The sequence below is a fragment of the Squalius cephalus genome, assembly GCF_949319135.1.
Source record: "Squalius cephalus genome assembly, chromosome: 24".
NCBI classification, from domain to species: Eukaryota; Metazoa; Chordata; class Actinopteri; order Cypriniformes; family Leuciscidae; genus Squalius; species Squalius cephalus.
The window spans coordinates 11,251,049-11,268,303 of NC_137145.1; the positions used below are offsets into that span (position 1 = coordinate 11,251,049).

At 38.5% G+C, this 17,255-nt stretch overlaps 1 protein-coding gene across 9 annotated transcripts in view; it reads left to right on the forward strand.

Moving 5' to 3' along the window:
* cux1a (cut-like homeobox 1a) overlaps positions 1 to 17,255 on the forward strand; it is a 121,688-nt gene that overhangs the window by 95,935 nt on the left and 8,498 nt on the right. For 4 of the 9 annotated variants that reach the window (XM_079862334.1, XM_079862326.1, XM_079862329.1 and 1 more), the window contains 8 exons: positions 1,081 to 1,182; positions 2,030 to 2,116; positions 2,992 to 3,455; positions 6,367 to 6,699; positions 6,940 to 7,099; positions 13,243 to 13,521; positions 13,998 to 14,018; positions 16,000 to 16,188. In XM_079862334.1, the coding sequence (XP_079718460.1) occupies positions 1,081 to 1,182; positions 2,030 to 2,116; positions 2,992 to 3,455; positions 6,367 to 6,699; positions 6,940 to 7,099; positions 13,243 to 13,521; positions 13,998 to 14,018; positions 16,000 to 16,188 (1,635 nt within the window). The remainder of the gene's footprint in view (positions 1 to 1,080; positions 1,183 to 2,029; positions 2,117 to 2,991; positions 3,456 to 6,366; positions 6,700 to 6,939; positions 7,100 to 13,242; positions 13,522 to 13,997; positions 14,019 to 15,999; positions 16,189 to 17,255) is intronic. The other 5 variants (XM_079862328.1, XM_079862331.1, XM_079862332.1 and 2 more) reach the window with 3 other exon arrangements.

Sequence of the window (17,255 nt, forward strand, 5' to 3'; positions counted from 1 at the left end):
TGTATGTTTTTGTTGTGCTGGTCTGTTTCTTCTCAATCTCTGGCCTGGAATCTGTTGCAAAACAAGTGAGTTAGACAGACAGGGCTGGAAGAAGTGTGACTGGAATAAAAAAAAAAGTCTCGTTCCGACTGTCTGAAGACAGCGGTTTACAATAACTGCTACACCTTTGACTTCATAGATTAGTTTCAAACTTTGGAAAAACTTTATGTGAGTGTTATCAAGTCTAAACCAATGTAACTTTCCATCACGGAGGTCCTTGAGAAGTCTGTCATGTTATTTTGTGGTCAGCTTGTGTGTTTATATATGTGTGTGTGTGGCAGAATCCTTCAGGCAGATCCACAGTGCCACCACATTACAACTGGTGGTTGAGTCTCCCCTAGGGCGGCGCTGTGGGTGGCTAGCCTGTGTGTGTGTGTGTGTGTGTGTGAGAGAGAAAGGGCGAGAGAGCATTACTTCCACCTCACACACTTGTCCAGCTGCTCTCATCACACACCAGTGACTCTGACCTTGCCCTGTTTCCCACTGCTCATTGGGCAGTTCCTCTGCCACTTTTTCCCCTTCTCTCTCTCTCCATATTTATTATTATTGCGCCGACCCGTCTGATGATACTTCCATACAAGCTCCGTTGTTTCTCATGGACTTTGTCCAAATCTCACCGACTCTTTGTTCTGTGGACTTGTGGAGGACAGGAAAAGGTTTCAGTCCTTACACAGGAAGTGCTGCTGTAGCCAGGGGCAGTGCAGGTGCTGATTCACACAGTATTATAGACAAGCAAACGATTGCTAATGGTTTTTTAGTTCTGTGCCGTTGAGTTTGGTTGCAGGATTGCATTTCCATAACATAAAAAAAGTGCCAGTCTTATTTTAGCATACCGCATAGATTGTTGTTAAAGTAAGCTTGCGTTTGCACCTGTTTAAACTTGCCGTGCAGAAATAGTAAAGAGCATAGCAATATTTTTTTTGCTGTTTTCAATCTAAAAGGTTGTATATTGTGCTCCATTTCAGAACAAAACTGATCTATATGTTGTTGTTACACATGATGTCTCACGCACAGCTACATGTCCTTGTCGTGTCTTCACAGGTAACATCACCACGCGGATCCGCACACCTGAGACCGGCTCCGATGAAGCCATCAAGTCCATCTTGGAGCAGGCCAAGAGAGAGTTACAAGTGCAGAAAGCAGGTGAGTCTTTTTATGCCATCAGGAAAACAAGGGTCCAGGCATTCACACCTGTTTTCCATTGACCCACAACCAGTTAAAGTCACTTCAGGATAGGACTCACTTTTGTCACCTGAATACGATCATTCTTGCATTCACTTTTTCTAAATGAGCCAGTAAGTTTTCTGATGTAGAACTGATTGTGGCATCGTCATACTAATAAAATACACTACTGTTCAAAAGGTTAGGGTAGGTAAGTGTTTTGTTTTAAATAAATTTTATTAAGCAAGGATGCATTCAATTGTTCAGAAGTAATAAGTCATTTATAATTCTACAAAAGATTTTTTTCTATCTCAAATGAATGCTGTTCTTTTGAATGTTTTAAAAATAAATTAAGGTTTCTAACAAAATAAAGCAGCGCAACTTTTTTTTAAGCATTGATGATATGTTTCTTGCGCACCCAATCAGCATATTAGAATGTTTTCTGAAGGATCATGTGACACTGAAAATTCAGATTTGCCAGTAGAGGAGTAAATTACATTTAAAAATATATTAAAACAGAAAACGGTCATTTTAAATTGTAATGCTATTTTACAATATTACTGTTTTTACTGTATTTTTGATAAATGCAGCCTTGGTGAGACTCCTTTCAAACAACTTTTGAACAGTAATGTATGTTGGCTAAAACTGTAATTGCAATGTAGATTTTTGCACACAAGAACTGTCTAAAACAAATGATTATATCAGTCAATAACATACTGAGTCGTATCCTCCCTGTTTTGAGTGTTTAAAATTCCCACTTTTACCTTTTCCTGTCCAAGCTTGTGTAACGGAATTAAACTAACTGTCTCTTCCCCACCTGCCACTGCAGACGGCGTGGGGGAGAGGCAACGGCGATCAGGTTACCACAGAGGGTCGGGCAGCTATTTCCAAATATATGCACACAGTCTAAGACTTGGTGAGGTTTTGTGCTGTCTGTTGAAAGTTCCCCCCAGATTTTACTCCCACGCCAAGAGCGCTACTGCTTCCAATTAACTTCTCACTGTCATAAATCAGTCTGAGTCATGGAGATTTATGACCGATGTATGTTTTATATATATACATCAATGAAAAACCCAGTGTATACACATGTTGAGAAATCTTTTATGATCTAACTCTCAGAAAACTGACGTCTTTAACTTTATTATTTGAAACTCTTTACAGAGAGTTCCTTTTGCTGTAATATTATAGCATTTATATACAGTATATATTACATTTACATTAAACTCCAAATTTATTCTACAGTATTATTGGGTAACATAGGGCAGCAATCTCTTACTGGCACCCTATGAGTAGTTCATCCAACATGAGAGTTCTGTCATCATTTATTTACCCTCATGTCTTTCCAAACCAGTATAGCTTTTATTCTTCTGTGGAACACAAAAGATGATGTTTTTGAATGTTAACGCTACTCTTTTCCATGCTATAGTATAGAAGTATATGGTCAGGGGCTGTTGATATCCAAAAATAAGAGACATATGAGTATAAAAACACCATTAGAGTATCATAACATTAGTCTATATAGCAAAATTGTCATTTTATGAAACTATTTTGTCTTTTTTGAAGCTTGACAGCTTGTGGTAACTATATTCTTTCACTGACATAACATTCTTAAATTTTTCTACTTTTGTGTTCCACAGAAGAAAGTAAGTCATATGGGTTTTGAAAACACAAGGAAGAGTATATAATGCCAGAATAGTTATTTTTATTTAGGCCGGTTTTTTGAGTAATAATATGGTGATTTATTGGTAAAACAGATTGTGACCACTTACATGTTGTCTTCTGTTCCTGCAGTTGAGAATTCTCAGCCTCCGTCCTCCTCCAGCAACTCTGACGAGAACATTCGCTCCATCCTTGAGCAGGCTCGGAGGGAGATGGAGGCCCAGCAGGTGGCTTTGGAGCCTGTATTGAAGGCCAGCTCTATGGCCCCGACAGATCTCTCGCTGCTGGGCTCAAAGCTCCTGGGCTCCCCGCTCTCCACTCTCCCCTACACCCCAATTGCTCAGTCTCTGAAAAAGCCCTCCACCTCTCCTCTCTTAGACTTCCACAGTGGGGTGAAGAAGGAGATGGGTGAGGTGGCCGTCTCAGATATGGGGCTGGATGGGGTGCCCAAGCTCGGACGTCTCTCTGAGAGTGGAGGAGGTGTAGGTGGGGGTTCTTGGAGGGAACACTGGTGGAGCACAGGTCTTTCTGAGCGCCGCGGAACCGGGCAGACCTCCGTTAGCGAAGATCCCCACAGCCAAGAGGATAGCAAGGAGGTATAGTGCATTATTAGTAACATGTATATTTATGCGTGTTATTTTAGTATTAGTTATATAATATTATGATATTTTGAAGTATTATAATTTAAAGCTTATATTTTTGTATTTTATTTTAAGTAATCTAATGTGCTTTTGTCATTTTTATTTGTTTTTTCCCCCCAATATTTTTATTTAGTTTAAATTTATTTTTATTTCAGGTTTAGTATTAGTTATATAATATTATGATATTTTGAAGTATTATAATTTAAAGCTTATATTTTTGTTTTTTATTTTATTTTAAGTAGTGGTGCGCCGTTATCGGCGTTAACGTGCTGCGTTAACGCGAGACTCTTATCGCGCGATAAAAAAAATATCGCCGTTAATCTATTCTCAAAGTTGGGTTGGGAACTACTCTATAGACGAATCCGACGAGCGTTCTGTGTAGGCTGCCATCTTGTGGCGACGCCATTACTGAGCTGTTACTAGTATAAACAAACCTCCGTGATAACGCACCCTCGATGACAGCTACAGCCAGGCAGTATGACTTGTTGGGTTGATGATGTTAAGACAGTGGGCTCCAGTCACAGATGAAGGTACAAACGATCTTACAGATTATTTATGAAAATAGCTTGGCAATAACTATGCTAGCTAGGCTAGCTAACGAGGAAACTATAAAAAGATCTGTCCATTTGGCAACAATAAATAAATGAATATCAAATAAACGAATTCATGTTTTTCATTTGTGACCATTATTTATCTCATTTTCACATTTCAAAAGGAAAGGGTGGTACAGCTAACTGCTAGCGTTGTTGGTTCTCAGAGTGAGAGTCACAGTCAAGCAAATCAAACATTAACAACAGACATAAGTAATGTTACTACTGCCCCAACGCGCCCCTTCGGTTGTTTTAAAGAGTATTTTCTCCTTCGCCTGGCATCCGATGATCAACAAAATGCCAACTACAGGTCACTGATAGAGGGTCAAAATGATCTGAGCTCCGGATGGTTTGGTTAGCTAAATAATGCACACTCTACCAGATGATAAACACATAACGTTAGTTCTAAAAGGACCTGTCCGATTTTCACAGACCATTAACAACACTCATACTGTACAAATAACTCGGCAGAGGAAGAATAGTAAAGTTGTAGATGTAACGTTAGTGACAGTCGTAAATCGCGGGCTGTTTATTCCAGTGGACGCAACCAAACCAATAGGAGGCAATGGCGCAACGCTACCCAGCAACAGCTCAGTAATGGCGCCCGCTTACTTCCGGTAGTTTCGCCGAATTCGTCTATATACTACACAAGCTATGATGACGCAATCTACCCGCGGCCGCGAGGTAAACCCGGCTGCAACGCATCATATTCATCGTCATCTCAAGTAAACACGGCTGAAAGTGAAAGCTGGTGAAAAAGATCCGTGCAACATCCATTATTTGGACTTGGTTCGGATTTAAGCCGTCCGACGAGCAGCAGCAAACTATAGACAGAGTGTGTGGGGTCACAGTTCGGTAAGTTAACACACGACTAATCCGTTCTACCACCTCAAATTCAAAACGAAACATGATATCACTGAATACCAGCGCGCGCGTATTATTCCCAATATATCTTAGTGGTGTAGCACATAATCTCTGTCTGCGCCCGATTTTAAGAATCGTTGTTGTGTTTCTTTTTAACTGAAAAGACATCAGTTAGACAATATTCTAATTTTAAATTTGGGGTTTCATAAGCTCCAAGCCATAATAAACATTAGACCTACTTAAGTCTCTGCAGCTAGTGTACTTACATTTTATTTATCTGCAAAATTATGTTGTATACTTACAGTTTTGCACAATATATGTTCTCAAAACTACATACACCCTTAAAAAAAAAACAAAAAACATTTAGCAGTTGTTTAGCAGGGTCTGTGTAACCTGTTCTGAAATGGTTTTATTATAATATATATTGTTATCGCAAGAGGCTGCAATGTATATCACAATATGGATTTTAGGCCATATCGCCCATCCCTAATTGATAGCCTATAGTAGTTGATAATAACATAGGCCTACCTAATGTTGCCTACGGACGGTAACAGTACAGTAGTAACCTTTTACAGTCTATGAGTAGAACAGCTTTCTCAAGCAGTTTGTGATGCATTTTGGAAACAGGAGATGAGCCCCTGGTCTAATGCGCCACCTGGCTGGAGAAACCCGTTCTCAAAGACTTACTTTTATAGTCATTATTTGGGTAGCACACATATTCTGAATGCCTTCGTCAGAATTCAAATGAGCCATTTTAATCTAGATTAATCTAGATTAATTTCAAAATTAATCTAGATTAATCTAGATTAAAAAAATTAATCTATGCCCACCTCTAATTTTAAGTAATCTAATGTGCTTTTGTCATTTTTATTTGTTTTTTCCCCCCAATATTTTTATTTAGTTTAAATTTATTTTTATTTCAGATTTAGTTATTTTACTACTTTTTTTAGTTAGTTTCCAGGACAACATTTAAAATTTCCATTTTCCGTCAATATTTTTTTTAAAATGTTTATTTCAATTAACAAAAACCATTTGAATAGTTTGTTTTAGTTGTATATTGTCAATAAGTTGTCTATATATCTTTTTTTCTATGCATCATTAAAATACTATTAAATGTGTAAATCAGAAAATATACATAAAACTATGGCTGTTAATTCAATAAAATAATTGTGATTAATGTCATGATTTCAGACCAGTCTTTAGAGAGCAGAATATAGAAACTGAAAAAATTCTGTGTGTAATTTATGCCACCCGAACATCTATATTGCATACAGGGAATACTATTTCATCCAGAAGTTCTGAATTTACTTTATATTATTCCAGTCAGACTCAGAATTATCCTGTACTTGCACACTAGAATGCAGTTCCCTCATATGGCTAACCCCAACTCTGTTACTCTTTGCCCCCACCAGAAGCTCCCTCGGCTGGGCAGCACCGCGCCCGTGGCTCCTGCTTCCTCTCTGGATTACTGGAAGGACTGGCCCAGCTCAGAGTCCCCGTACTCACAAAGTTCAGAGCTCAGTCTGCAGATGCCCAGCGGCAGTGAGACCCCTCAGAGCAGCCCACTGCCTTCCTCCTCGCCTTTACTGTCCATCCCCAAAGTCGCCAAACCCGTGGTGCCCCCGCTCACCCCAGAGCAGTACGAGTACTACATGTACCAGGAAGTAGACACTGTCGATCTCACACAGCAAGTCAAAGACAAACTAGCCAAGAATGGCATCTGCCAGCGGATCTTTGGTGAGAAGGTCAGTGCTTTTCACATCAGATACGCTTCCATTGATTACCCATCCGTCGTTCTGCTAAGAAATGATTTGAGCGCTTGTGTGTCGGCTTCTTTTTTATACTCCATGCAAATGTATCACTTTGTAATACCAGCTGCATCTTTCTTCTTATTGCATCATAAAATATCTTCATATTGGTTTCAGGGCTGTTTTTCTTTGAATCTCATGTACCGTATCCCCTGTGTGTTTGTGTGCGGGTTGCAGGTGCTGGGCCTCTCTCAGGGGAGCGTGAGCGACATGCTCTCTCGGCCGAAGCACTGGAGCAAGCTCACGCAGAAAGGAAGAGAGCCGTTTATACGCATGCAGTTATGGCTGAACGGCGAGCTGGGCCAGGCACTGATGCCAATGCCCGGACAGACACAAGGTAACATCCAGACACTGTTTACCATCACACACTCATGTGCACAGAGGAACTCTTTCTACAAAGCATCATAGGTGAAAATACAATCAAACGCTCTGTGGCAAAATTTCAGGGTTCTTGAGGCACCGCAAAAAAGAGCTGTTTTCAATTTGGAGATTCATTCAAATTTACCTGAAAATAACCAAAATGTTAAGAAGTGGATCAGGACAAACTTTGTCCTGATTTATGATAGTTCATAGATTAAAAGTAAAGTAAAGTAAATTAATAAATTAGTAACATATTATCAAATAAAATAATAAAATAAAATTCTTTTGATTCTATCTGATCAATGTCAAATATTATTTACTGTGGTAAAATGTGTCAAGCAGTGAAATTGACACATTGATGCATCCTTCATGCATTTACTTCATTTTATTTTATATGCCACATTTCTCATGCTTCAGAAGTGTTGCATCGCAAGTGTTGCATACGTGCGAGAATGTGTTACGCGTCTGGAAATTTCACATTCTGAAAGTAGTTAAAACTGATTTTGTCCTCTTTTTGTGAAGTGATGATATCACTTAGATAATAATTTAACACGCATTATTTCATGCTCTGCAGATCAGTAGTAGCAGAGAACCCGGAAGTTCTTGTGTGACCTCAGTGTAGTTTCATCTATACAATGAAACATGCATAGTGGCTCAAGACGGATGTGAAAGAGCTTCTCGTTCTGATGTGGCTTTGGTTTCTTGGTTTCACTACTCACATCCTGAGCAGTCATCAAAGCCACCATTCATTCGGCTTTCTTATCATTTGGCATGGGCGTTTGAGAATGCAAAACTCTCCCTCCTATCCCTTTTTCGCCAATCACATCCTCTACTCGCTAAAATTAGATTACTAAAATACAGTATCTAGCTCAGAAATTATCGCAGGAAGAAAAGCAAGCTGCCTGGTCTCTCATGTTGAGATTGCCAATTTTTGACACAAAAAAACACCTTTTTTTCTTGATGTATATCTTGTTTGATTTCAGAAGTTTCATTTTGACTTAAATGGATGGCTTATAATACAGGGCACTCTGAGAAGCAGTTAAAAAAAAAAGAAGAAAAACATTATTTCCTGAAAATGCTAATGGCTGCATTCCTTTAATGGTTTGACTAATACTGGTTTTAGCCTGGCTTGAATAAATAACCGAGGGCAAACCAAATCTCAGTGTATTTCTGCAATAGTTTAGCCAGCTGTACCTCATTCGGCCCGACGGTGGGAGAATTTAAATAACTCATGACTAAATGGATTCAGGATCATACTGTTGACCCACTTTTAGTGTGCAATGCTAGGATAACAGCATTCTGTTGATCGATTTCAGATGAATATCAATGCGCTACGTAATCATTAGCACTTATGTTTAGTGGCTTGTTCAAATCCTAAACCCTTAGCATCACACTTTGGTGCGTTATTCTTCCCGCATTGTTTGTGATACAGACCTGAATGATAACTGAAACTGACTTTGCATGCTATCATACTTATGGATGTGAAAATCTAGTTATTATTTTGCAGTTCAAGGCCTTTTTAAAACCCGTCATGCCGTTTATTAGCAGTCATCAATTTTTATATTTCCGTTGACCTGAATTTCAAGGAAAGGCATTGGGGGGTTGGGTTAAATCGCTGCAGCGTGGATGGGGAGGGGGTCTGTCTCATAGGGGCCATCCAGAAAAGGCCCCCTGGGCTCTCTCAAGAGCCTCCTTGAGCTGTTGTAATCAATTAGCCCATCAGTGCTGGAATATATGATAATTATCCACCTCTCCTCCTCTGTGACTGGCTGCCGAACGCACCATCATGCTCCAGTGGCTGATTAATATGCAAATAATCAGCCGATGGAATGATAAATTGGAGTCAAGCTGTGCGTGTGAGTGCGAGGCCGATTATGATGAATAGCACTTGCTCGCTGTCCTACTTAAAGAAGCTTTTCTCTGTCATTTTTACCACAAATTAAGCCGAGTAATATATACATTTTAGCAATGAGTTCAGCAAGAGGTGGGGAAAAAAAGGAAAAGGAAATGATCAACTTTGAACTGAGGCTGTTAACTTAAACAGAATTGTAAATGTCAGACCATCTTCTTGTTTAATCCAACCTGGGGGGAATTTACAGTTGTTGTTAACCACACACTAAGACAAAAACACAAGGTTATTGTAATTTTGAAATATTCCCTTATTTTTTAAGTCTTTACATTTCATGACGTTACATTGGAAATATAAGAAATCTTGTATGTTCACCAAGGCTGCATTTATTTGATAAAAAATACGGTAAAAGCAGTAATATTATGAAATATTACAATTTAAAGGGGTGGTTCAGGATTTTCGACATCGGACCTCATTTTCAAGTGAGCCTGGTTGTTATTCATCAGTGGAGACAGTTTTCAAAAAAATTCATCCAGTCCTTACTTTTGGATAGTTCACCTATGCTAGGCTAGCGCGAGTCAACGGTGCACGTTAGCCTGCCATTAAAAACAGTTTTACCCACTCCACAGTACACCAAAAGCAAATAAATGATAACGCCAGACTATCAATGTAAATGTCTGTTGAGAGAATAATGTTAGAAATCAAACTACCCTTTCATCACATTGCATTAGTTATAATTTGTTCCCTGTATTTATAAGCAGCGGCGGAGTTATATTTGGTTACCTAGGAAACCGAGAGAGCCGGTCCACATAACAATCACGCAAGTGTATTTACCTGCCGCAGATAATTGAGATACTAGAGTACTTTGATTTCTAACATTATTCTCTCAACAGACATTTACATCGATAGTCTGGCGTTATCATTTATTTGCTTTTGGTGTACTGTGGAGTAGGTAAAACTGTTTTTAATGGCAGGCTAACGTGCACCGTTGACTCGCGCTAGCCTAGCATAGGCGAACTATCCAAAAGTAAGAACTGGATGAATTTTTTTGAAAACTGTCTCCACTGATGAATAACAACCAGGCTCACATGAGGTCCGATGTCGAAAATCCTCTACCACCCCTTTAAAATAACTTTTTATTTGAATATATTTTAAAGTGTAATTTATTATTGTGATAGAAAAGCTGATTTATTAAATGTATTAACTGATTTATTAAACATTAACATTATAAATGCCTTTACTGTCACTTTTGATCAGTTTAAAGTCTTTGTTGAATAAAAATATCAATTTCTTTAAAAAAAAATCTTACTCGGGCAGTATACACTAGTATAATTTTAGTTTTCAACCCCTTTAACAGTATTATTTATTGTGATGATGTGGTTTTCACATTTACCTGCCTGGAAACATCACGTACTGGAAGTGAACCTTTATTGGTTGTTTAACTTGTTTTATATTTATCAAACACTCCCTTCCTCTCGTATAGGGTGAAAGAATACATCAATATAAAAGCATTTCTTTTTAAACAGTTTTTTTTTTTTCAAACTCATTTTTTTATTTTGTCTTTATTTTTTATTAACCCTAGTAACCTTGGCATAAGGATATATGTTTACACATACATTCATCCGGTGACGTGCCAGTGTGGATAGTTGGGGGAAAAAGTGTGTTTAAATGAACTGGCCAGGCTTGACCGATTTGCCAGATAATCTGAACAGCAGGCACCATAATGGCCCGAGCTTTAGAGGGTCTGTAATGGGTTTCTTTCTTCCAGCTGCCCTGTTCTGTGCCTCACAGCTTTCAGCACGGAGCACTTAGCACTGAGCTAATGCACCTCAGCGAAAAAAAAAAAAAACTGCAAATGGTGGCAGGACACAGGAAAGAGCCTGAATGTGGATTTAAAACGGGACGTTTTTGATGACTCGGATTGATTTAGGTCAAGTGATTGATACAGTATATGCTGGTTTATAGAAAGAGATGAGTCGGTTATTGCTTAAAAATAGAGGACTACTTCACCCGGAAATGAAACTCTGTCATAATTACTCACCCTTATGTCGTTCCAAACCAGCATGACTTTCTTTCATCCACTGTAACTGCACAGAAAACCACTATGTTCTTCACAAATGTTTCTTTTGTTTTGTGCTGACTTTGCCAAAGAAGGAAAGTCATACAGGTTTGTAATGACACTGTGGTGAGGAAATAATCATTTTCATTTTTTGGCTGAACTATCCTTTTCAGATAAGCCATGTGGGAAAATTTAAAAAAGGAAGCTACACACTAAAGGTTAAAAAAAAAGACTAAAAGACTATGTAGATGTGGTTGCAACACCACGCACGGTTCTTCCTGTTCGCTTTCTGTTGTCCTCTAGCAAGTGTCCTGTATATTGCCTGTCCTTACTGACCCTCATTAGGACGACACACTCAACCGGGCTAAAACAAGCTCTCCTCCAGGGTGTGTGTGTGTGTGTGTATGCATAGGTGTGTGTGTGTGTGAGAGTGAGTTGAAGAGCACTACATGACCCCTCATCAGTCTCTCCAGATCCGCTCCTCTGAATGTCAGTCCGTCCTTGCGATCATCCAATCAGAACCCATATAAGATTAGACCGCGCTGTAGTTTGAGGTGAGAGCGCGTCGATCGGATGTTTTCGGGCCCGTTCGGGTTTAAACCTGTTGTGTGCCAATGAGACTCAATCTCATCATGCATCAAAATTAGGGCCGGACAGATGTAGGCTTTCACGTTTGTGCCGCTTATTCCAGCTTCAGCGTGTGTGTGTGTGTGCTCAGCCACATGTGTAGCTGCATTAACCAGCTGTGTGTCCAGATGCGGTCGCCCCTCCCGTCCTCTTTATCACACGCATACGCACTGGTTACTTGCAGCATGTCACAGGAACATCCTGTCATTCCTGCTCGTGTCCCAAAAACACCTCCTACCTCCCTCGTTCCCCTCCCACACAGAGACACGCACACACACACGCAGACCATGCCGCCAGTCAAACTGTCACCAGGCTGTGCGTGGTCTTGCTGCAGATCTGATATGACTGCCTGCTCCCCGCCTTGAGCGCCCTGCTCTCTGCTTGCCGTGTCCCCCAGCTCGGCAGGCAGCTAATCCAAACTGACGCTCCCTCCCGATGCTCTCTTCACCACCAGCACTGCACTGCACTGCCACAGCAAACCAATCAGAGAGTCGAGCTGAAAGGGCTAGAGGAAGATGGGAAATGAAAGGGAAGAGTATTAGAGAGCATGTTAGGTGCTTGATGTCCACGTATTAAAGGAACAATTCACTCAAAATGAAAATGCTCATTATTTACTCGCTCTTAAACACATACGTATGTCTTTTTATTTTCTGTTCAACAAAATAAAGGGAGGCGTATGTTTGTTGATGAAATCAGAATTTAAGCTCTCATGTTTCTAGATGTTCAGAGTACTTTAAATATCGGTCCGATTACACAATTTGTTATATATATAAAATATATTCATTATTATTCATTCTAATTAATTGTTAATATTAGTTATTAAGACGTAACCCCTTTTATTTAAAAATATACATATAAATAAATAAAGATGTGTAAGTTTGGTACAAGAATTTTTAATGTTTTTGAAAGACTTTTGTTTTCACCAAGGCTGCGTTTATTTGATCAAAAATTAGTCAAAGCTGATTTGGTGCTCAAGAAACATATCTTTATTGATATAAATTATATATTAATATTTTTGTGGAATCCTTGATAAAAAAAAAATAAAAAAATTTCTTTGATTGAATATAATGTTAAAAAGAAGAGCATTTATTTGCAATAGAAACTACACTCACTTTTGATCAATTTAATGTGTCCTTGCTAAATATAAATGATTAATTTGTTTAAAAAAATCTTACTGATCCCAAGCATTTGAACTATAGTGTATTTTCGGCCTTGGAGATTCTTCAATAAAATATATTTTTTCTGTTTCATTAAAGTTTCATTGTTGGAAGAGCTAACTCGGTATGAACATATTCATTCTCAGAACACCAAACACGTTTAACTCCCTTCCTCCTTAATTTATTTGTCTCATTATGCTTCAAGAGAAGCTGTGACTTGGCATGACATGATGCATCTGTCACTGTCCATCACTTCCTGTTGCTGAGCAGGAGGACCTTGTTTAGGGTTACGGTTTCATTGGCTACTCACTCCATATTTAGACAGATCTTCATTCAGGCCTTCTGTCGATAAATAATGCCCAGCCAACGGACGAGGTCACGTGTTGCGTTGGCGCAACGTCTTAATTCGGTTCCTCTCGTTTCCATAGAGATTACTCCGAAGACCTCAGCCAGCTGCAGTCCTGCCCCAGAATCCCCTCTGAGTTCGGCTGAGGAGTCGGTAAAAAGCCAGCAGGAGGAGCAGATGTGCCGAGCGTCCATCCAGGAGCCCAGCGAAACTTCCGAGTCCCAGCCTGGCACGCCTCTACCGTTACCTCTGCCGGGACACGGGGGTCTTAGCATACAAGAGATGGTGGCAATGTCACCCGAGCTGGACACCTACGCCATCACTAAGAAAGTAAAAGAAGTTCTCACAGATAACAACCTTGGTGAGTGTGTTCAATAAACCCAATGGTGGCCAGTGTACCCCAGTGAACAAAATTTGGACTCTAATCTCTAATCTACTCATAATTTCTAGTAGTTAAACTACAAACATTCTACGTTCTGAAAAAGTAATGCTACACTATAGGAATCGTGGTTGACTAGTTGAGAATTCAATTGAGTATTTTTTTGTAAATTTTATTATATCAGTTTTTAAATATAGAAATGATCAAATATAAAAAAAAATATATATACTACAACTTTTTAATAACTTTAATGTAAAAATATTAGTTTAAAATGTTTATATAAATTAACATTAAAAAACATTAAATTAACATCACAAACATTATAAGTATACATAACACACAAGACAATACTAAAACAAATCAACAACAATCATTGCATTTCAAATTTTAACAGCATTGGACACAAAAGGTAACTGAAAAACTTTCTTCATTGCATGTGGTCTCCCTGATGGCAACAGGTGAAACTCACCATGAAGAGGGTGAGACACATCCCCTACTATCACTAAAGCCTTTTGCTTGATTTTACATTTTATGTGTATAGATCATTCAGATGTTTCTGTGTCTTGCCAAATATCTTACTGGCTTCATTTACAATCTTGGACAGCATGACCCTGTTTTTAACACTCAAATTACCATACCACGAGGTCATGTTAAAAGTTCAAATACTTCAACAACATTTGCATAGACCATTTCAAGTGATTTAACCTCCTGATGAAATACAACCTTTGTTGTAAAACTAAATGGGTAGGCGGATTCACAACAGCTTTGGCACCTATGCTCTGTTGTTATGCATCATCATCATCATCATCATCATCATCAGTGTTCCGCGTTCTCATTGCTGGAATTAGGGAGATTTCATGCGCAAGGGAAAGTGGTCCGTAAATTGCTTGTCCAAGTGGTAAAGTTTGACGTTTTTTAGATATCGATCACCGAAAAACACACTGTATTTGAAACAAAACTAACCAGACTAAATCAAATGGAAAAAATTCAAATGGTTGTTAATTTGCATTATTTCAACTTATTTTTTTCAAAAATACTCATTTTTATTTCTTATACTTTATTATATTTTACTTAAATGTTATTATAATAGGCTACTTGCATTTACATTTATTATGCTTGTGATTTATTTATAATACTTATATTTATATTTAATATATTATACTTTTTTAAAATGTATTTATAAAGCATGTTATGTATCGTTACATACAGTTAAGCTATAATTGGTGGTTTTTGTTTACTAATAAGGTAGAAAAATTGCCACACATAAATCGACATAAGTCGTGTTGTTTATTTGTCGTCCATGATTTAGATTCGTCAGAAGCATTCAGCATACATTTAATAGATACAGTACATCATGTTTTTGTCCTAGAGAGACGATACATGTAATAATGGCTCTCCACATGAGAGGACAGGTGGAGGACGGGTTGGCCCTGCTTTAGGACCTAATGGCCGTCCACTCCGACTGTCCCTGCCATAATTAATGAGAGGTCGAACGAGAATGCCACACTGGACACAGCTACTTTCTCCTTCACCGTTTGTTTTAACTCGCATCAACCGTTGTCCTTATGTTCAAAAGAGAATTGACCAAAAACACCAGTACTTTCTCTTTGTGAACTTTGTGTTTATACTTTCTTCTTTTATAGTCATGTGATCACACACACAATATAACAAAGGAAAGTACGGATATATCGCGCAGACGACACCTCAGCGTGATACTGTGACGGTCTCTTTCATCTCGCAGATTCTCATTTCCCGACGTGATGTTTGTCTCGGGAGCAACAAAGATTTGTTGTGCTCTGTAGTGGTATTGACCTGTATAAAGTGCAAAATGTAAAGACAGCTGTGTTGATACGAGTCTGCGCGGAGAGAGAGAAGTAATCTTCTGGGATCTCAGGCTTTTGTTTTACTCTGGGGAACATTTCCTTTTTGAACATAGACGGATCGCAGTTATTGTCGAGAGGATTCAGGTGCCTTTTATTTGGGTTAAAAAAAAATTATTTTGAAAGCTTAAGCGGCCGTTGAAAACAGCTTGAAAGCACCTTGAAAACAGTTTGAAAGTGCCTTGTCTTAAAGGTGGAGGTTAAAAGCGAAATCAGCAGGGTTTGTTTGATCAAACTTTGATGCCATATTACAATAAAAGCATGTTCTTAAATACATTTTTAATAGTAATATTGGCCCAGAATAAATATTACAGTGGCCTCAAAACACATTTAGACACTTAAGAAAGTTAAACTGTATGAATGTCTTCCATTTTATACCAAAATGTCAAACCAAGTGGCATTTTCCCCACGAGAAAAATAGCTCAAAATACATTAAGTAAAACATTACACAAAAATAGGTTTGTTAATGATAAAACAATAAATTGTAAAAATGTTATTTGGACACTTTCAGGTTGTCCAGCATGAGTGGAACATGTTGACATGAAGGTTTCTTGACGGATACGATTGTCTGTGTTTACAGGCCAGCGTCTGTTTGGAGAGAGCATTCTGGGTTTGACGCAGGGCTCTGTGTCTGATCTGCTGGCCCGGCCCAAGCCCTGGCATAAGCTCAGCCTGAAGGGGCGAGAGCCGTTTGTACGCATGCAGCTATGGCTGAGCGACCCGCGCAACGTGGAGAAACTCATGGACATGAAACGGATGGAAAAGAAAGGTAATCTCTCCTCTAAAGGCGTCTGCCGCAGTCTGGCCGCACACCAAGACCTGTTTGCAATTGTCTGTGTTGTTTCAGAATGTTTTTATTTCACTGTTTATTAAAGTGCTTCAGTTTGTTCAGTGTCGGTTTAGTTGGCAGGTCTCTTCAGGACGGTTGAAAGACTTCTGTCTGGTGTGGGATTTTATTAATCTTTTCTTGTTTTATTGCTTGACGTTGGAGCTGTGGTGCAGCAGATTGCTTGATCCATTGTGCTCACTTGGGTTGAGTTCGGCTTGTGCTCGTTTTTTTCACTGACAAAGTGCTGGTGCCCAATCTGGGCCTGTTCCGTATGAAGAGAAGGAGGCTCAGGGTGCAGGATAATGTCCTTAACACATTTCATTTTTAAAAGAACAGCTCAATCTGGCTACATTGATGCAAAAACAAAACTTATAATTAACAGAACCATTTGACTTTGTGTTATTCTGCAAAATTACTTCAGCCACTTTAAAATCTCGAATAATGTGATATGTAAAATGATTGATGTATTATTTTCAAGTTGCTTCTGGCCGTTGAATTCAGACGCTGAATTACACTACCGTTCAAAAAGTATGATTTTTTTTATTTGTTATTTTTAAATAAGTCCCTTATGCTCATCAAGGCTGCATTTATTTGATCAAAAATACAGTAAAAACAGTAATAATGAAATATTACTACAATCCACAATAACTGTTTTCTATTTTTAAATATAAAAAAAAGCTTATTTTTCAGCATCATTACTCCAGTCTTCAGTGTCACATGATCCTTCATAAATCATTCTAACATGTTTATTTGGTGCTCATGAAACACTTCATATTATTAATTGAATTTCATATTATTATTAATAGTGTTCTTTAATGAATAGAAAGTTGAAAAGAACAGCATTTATTCTACATTTTGTAACACTATACATGTTTTTTTTGTCACTCTTGATCGATTTAATGAATTCTTGCTTTTGATTTGAATGTTAGCGTAAGAGTTTGTTACATTTGTAACAATATAACAAATGTTACATGTTCAAAGCTACGAGTAATACTAATAAATGAAGA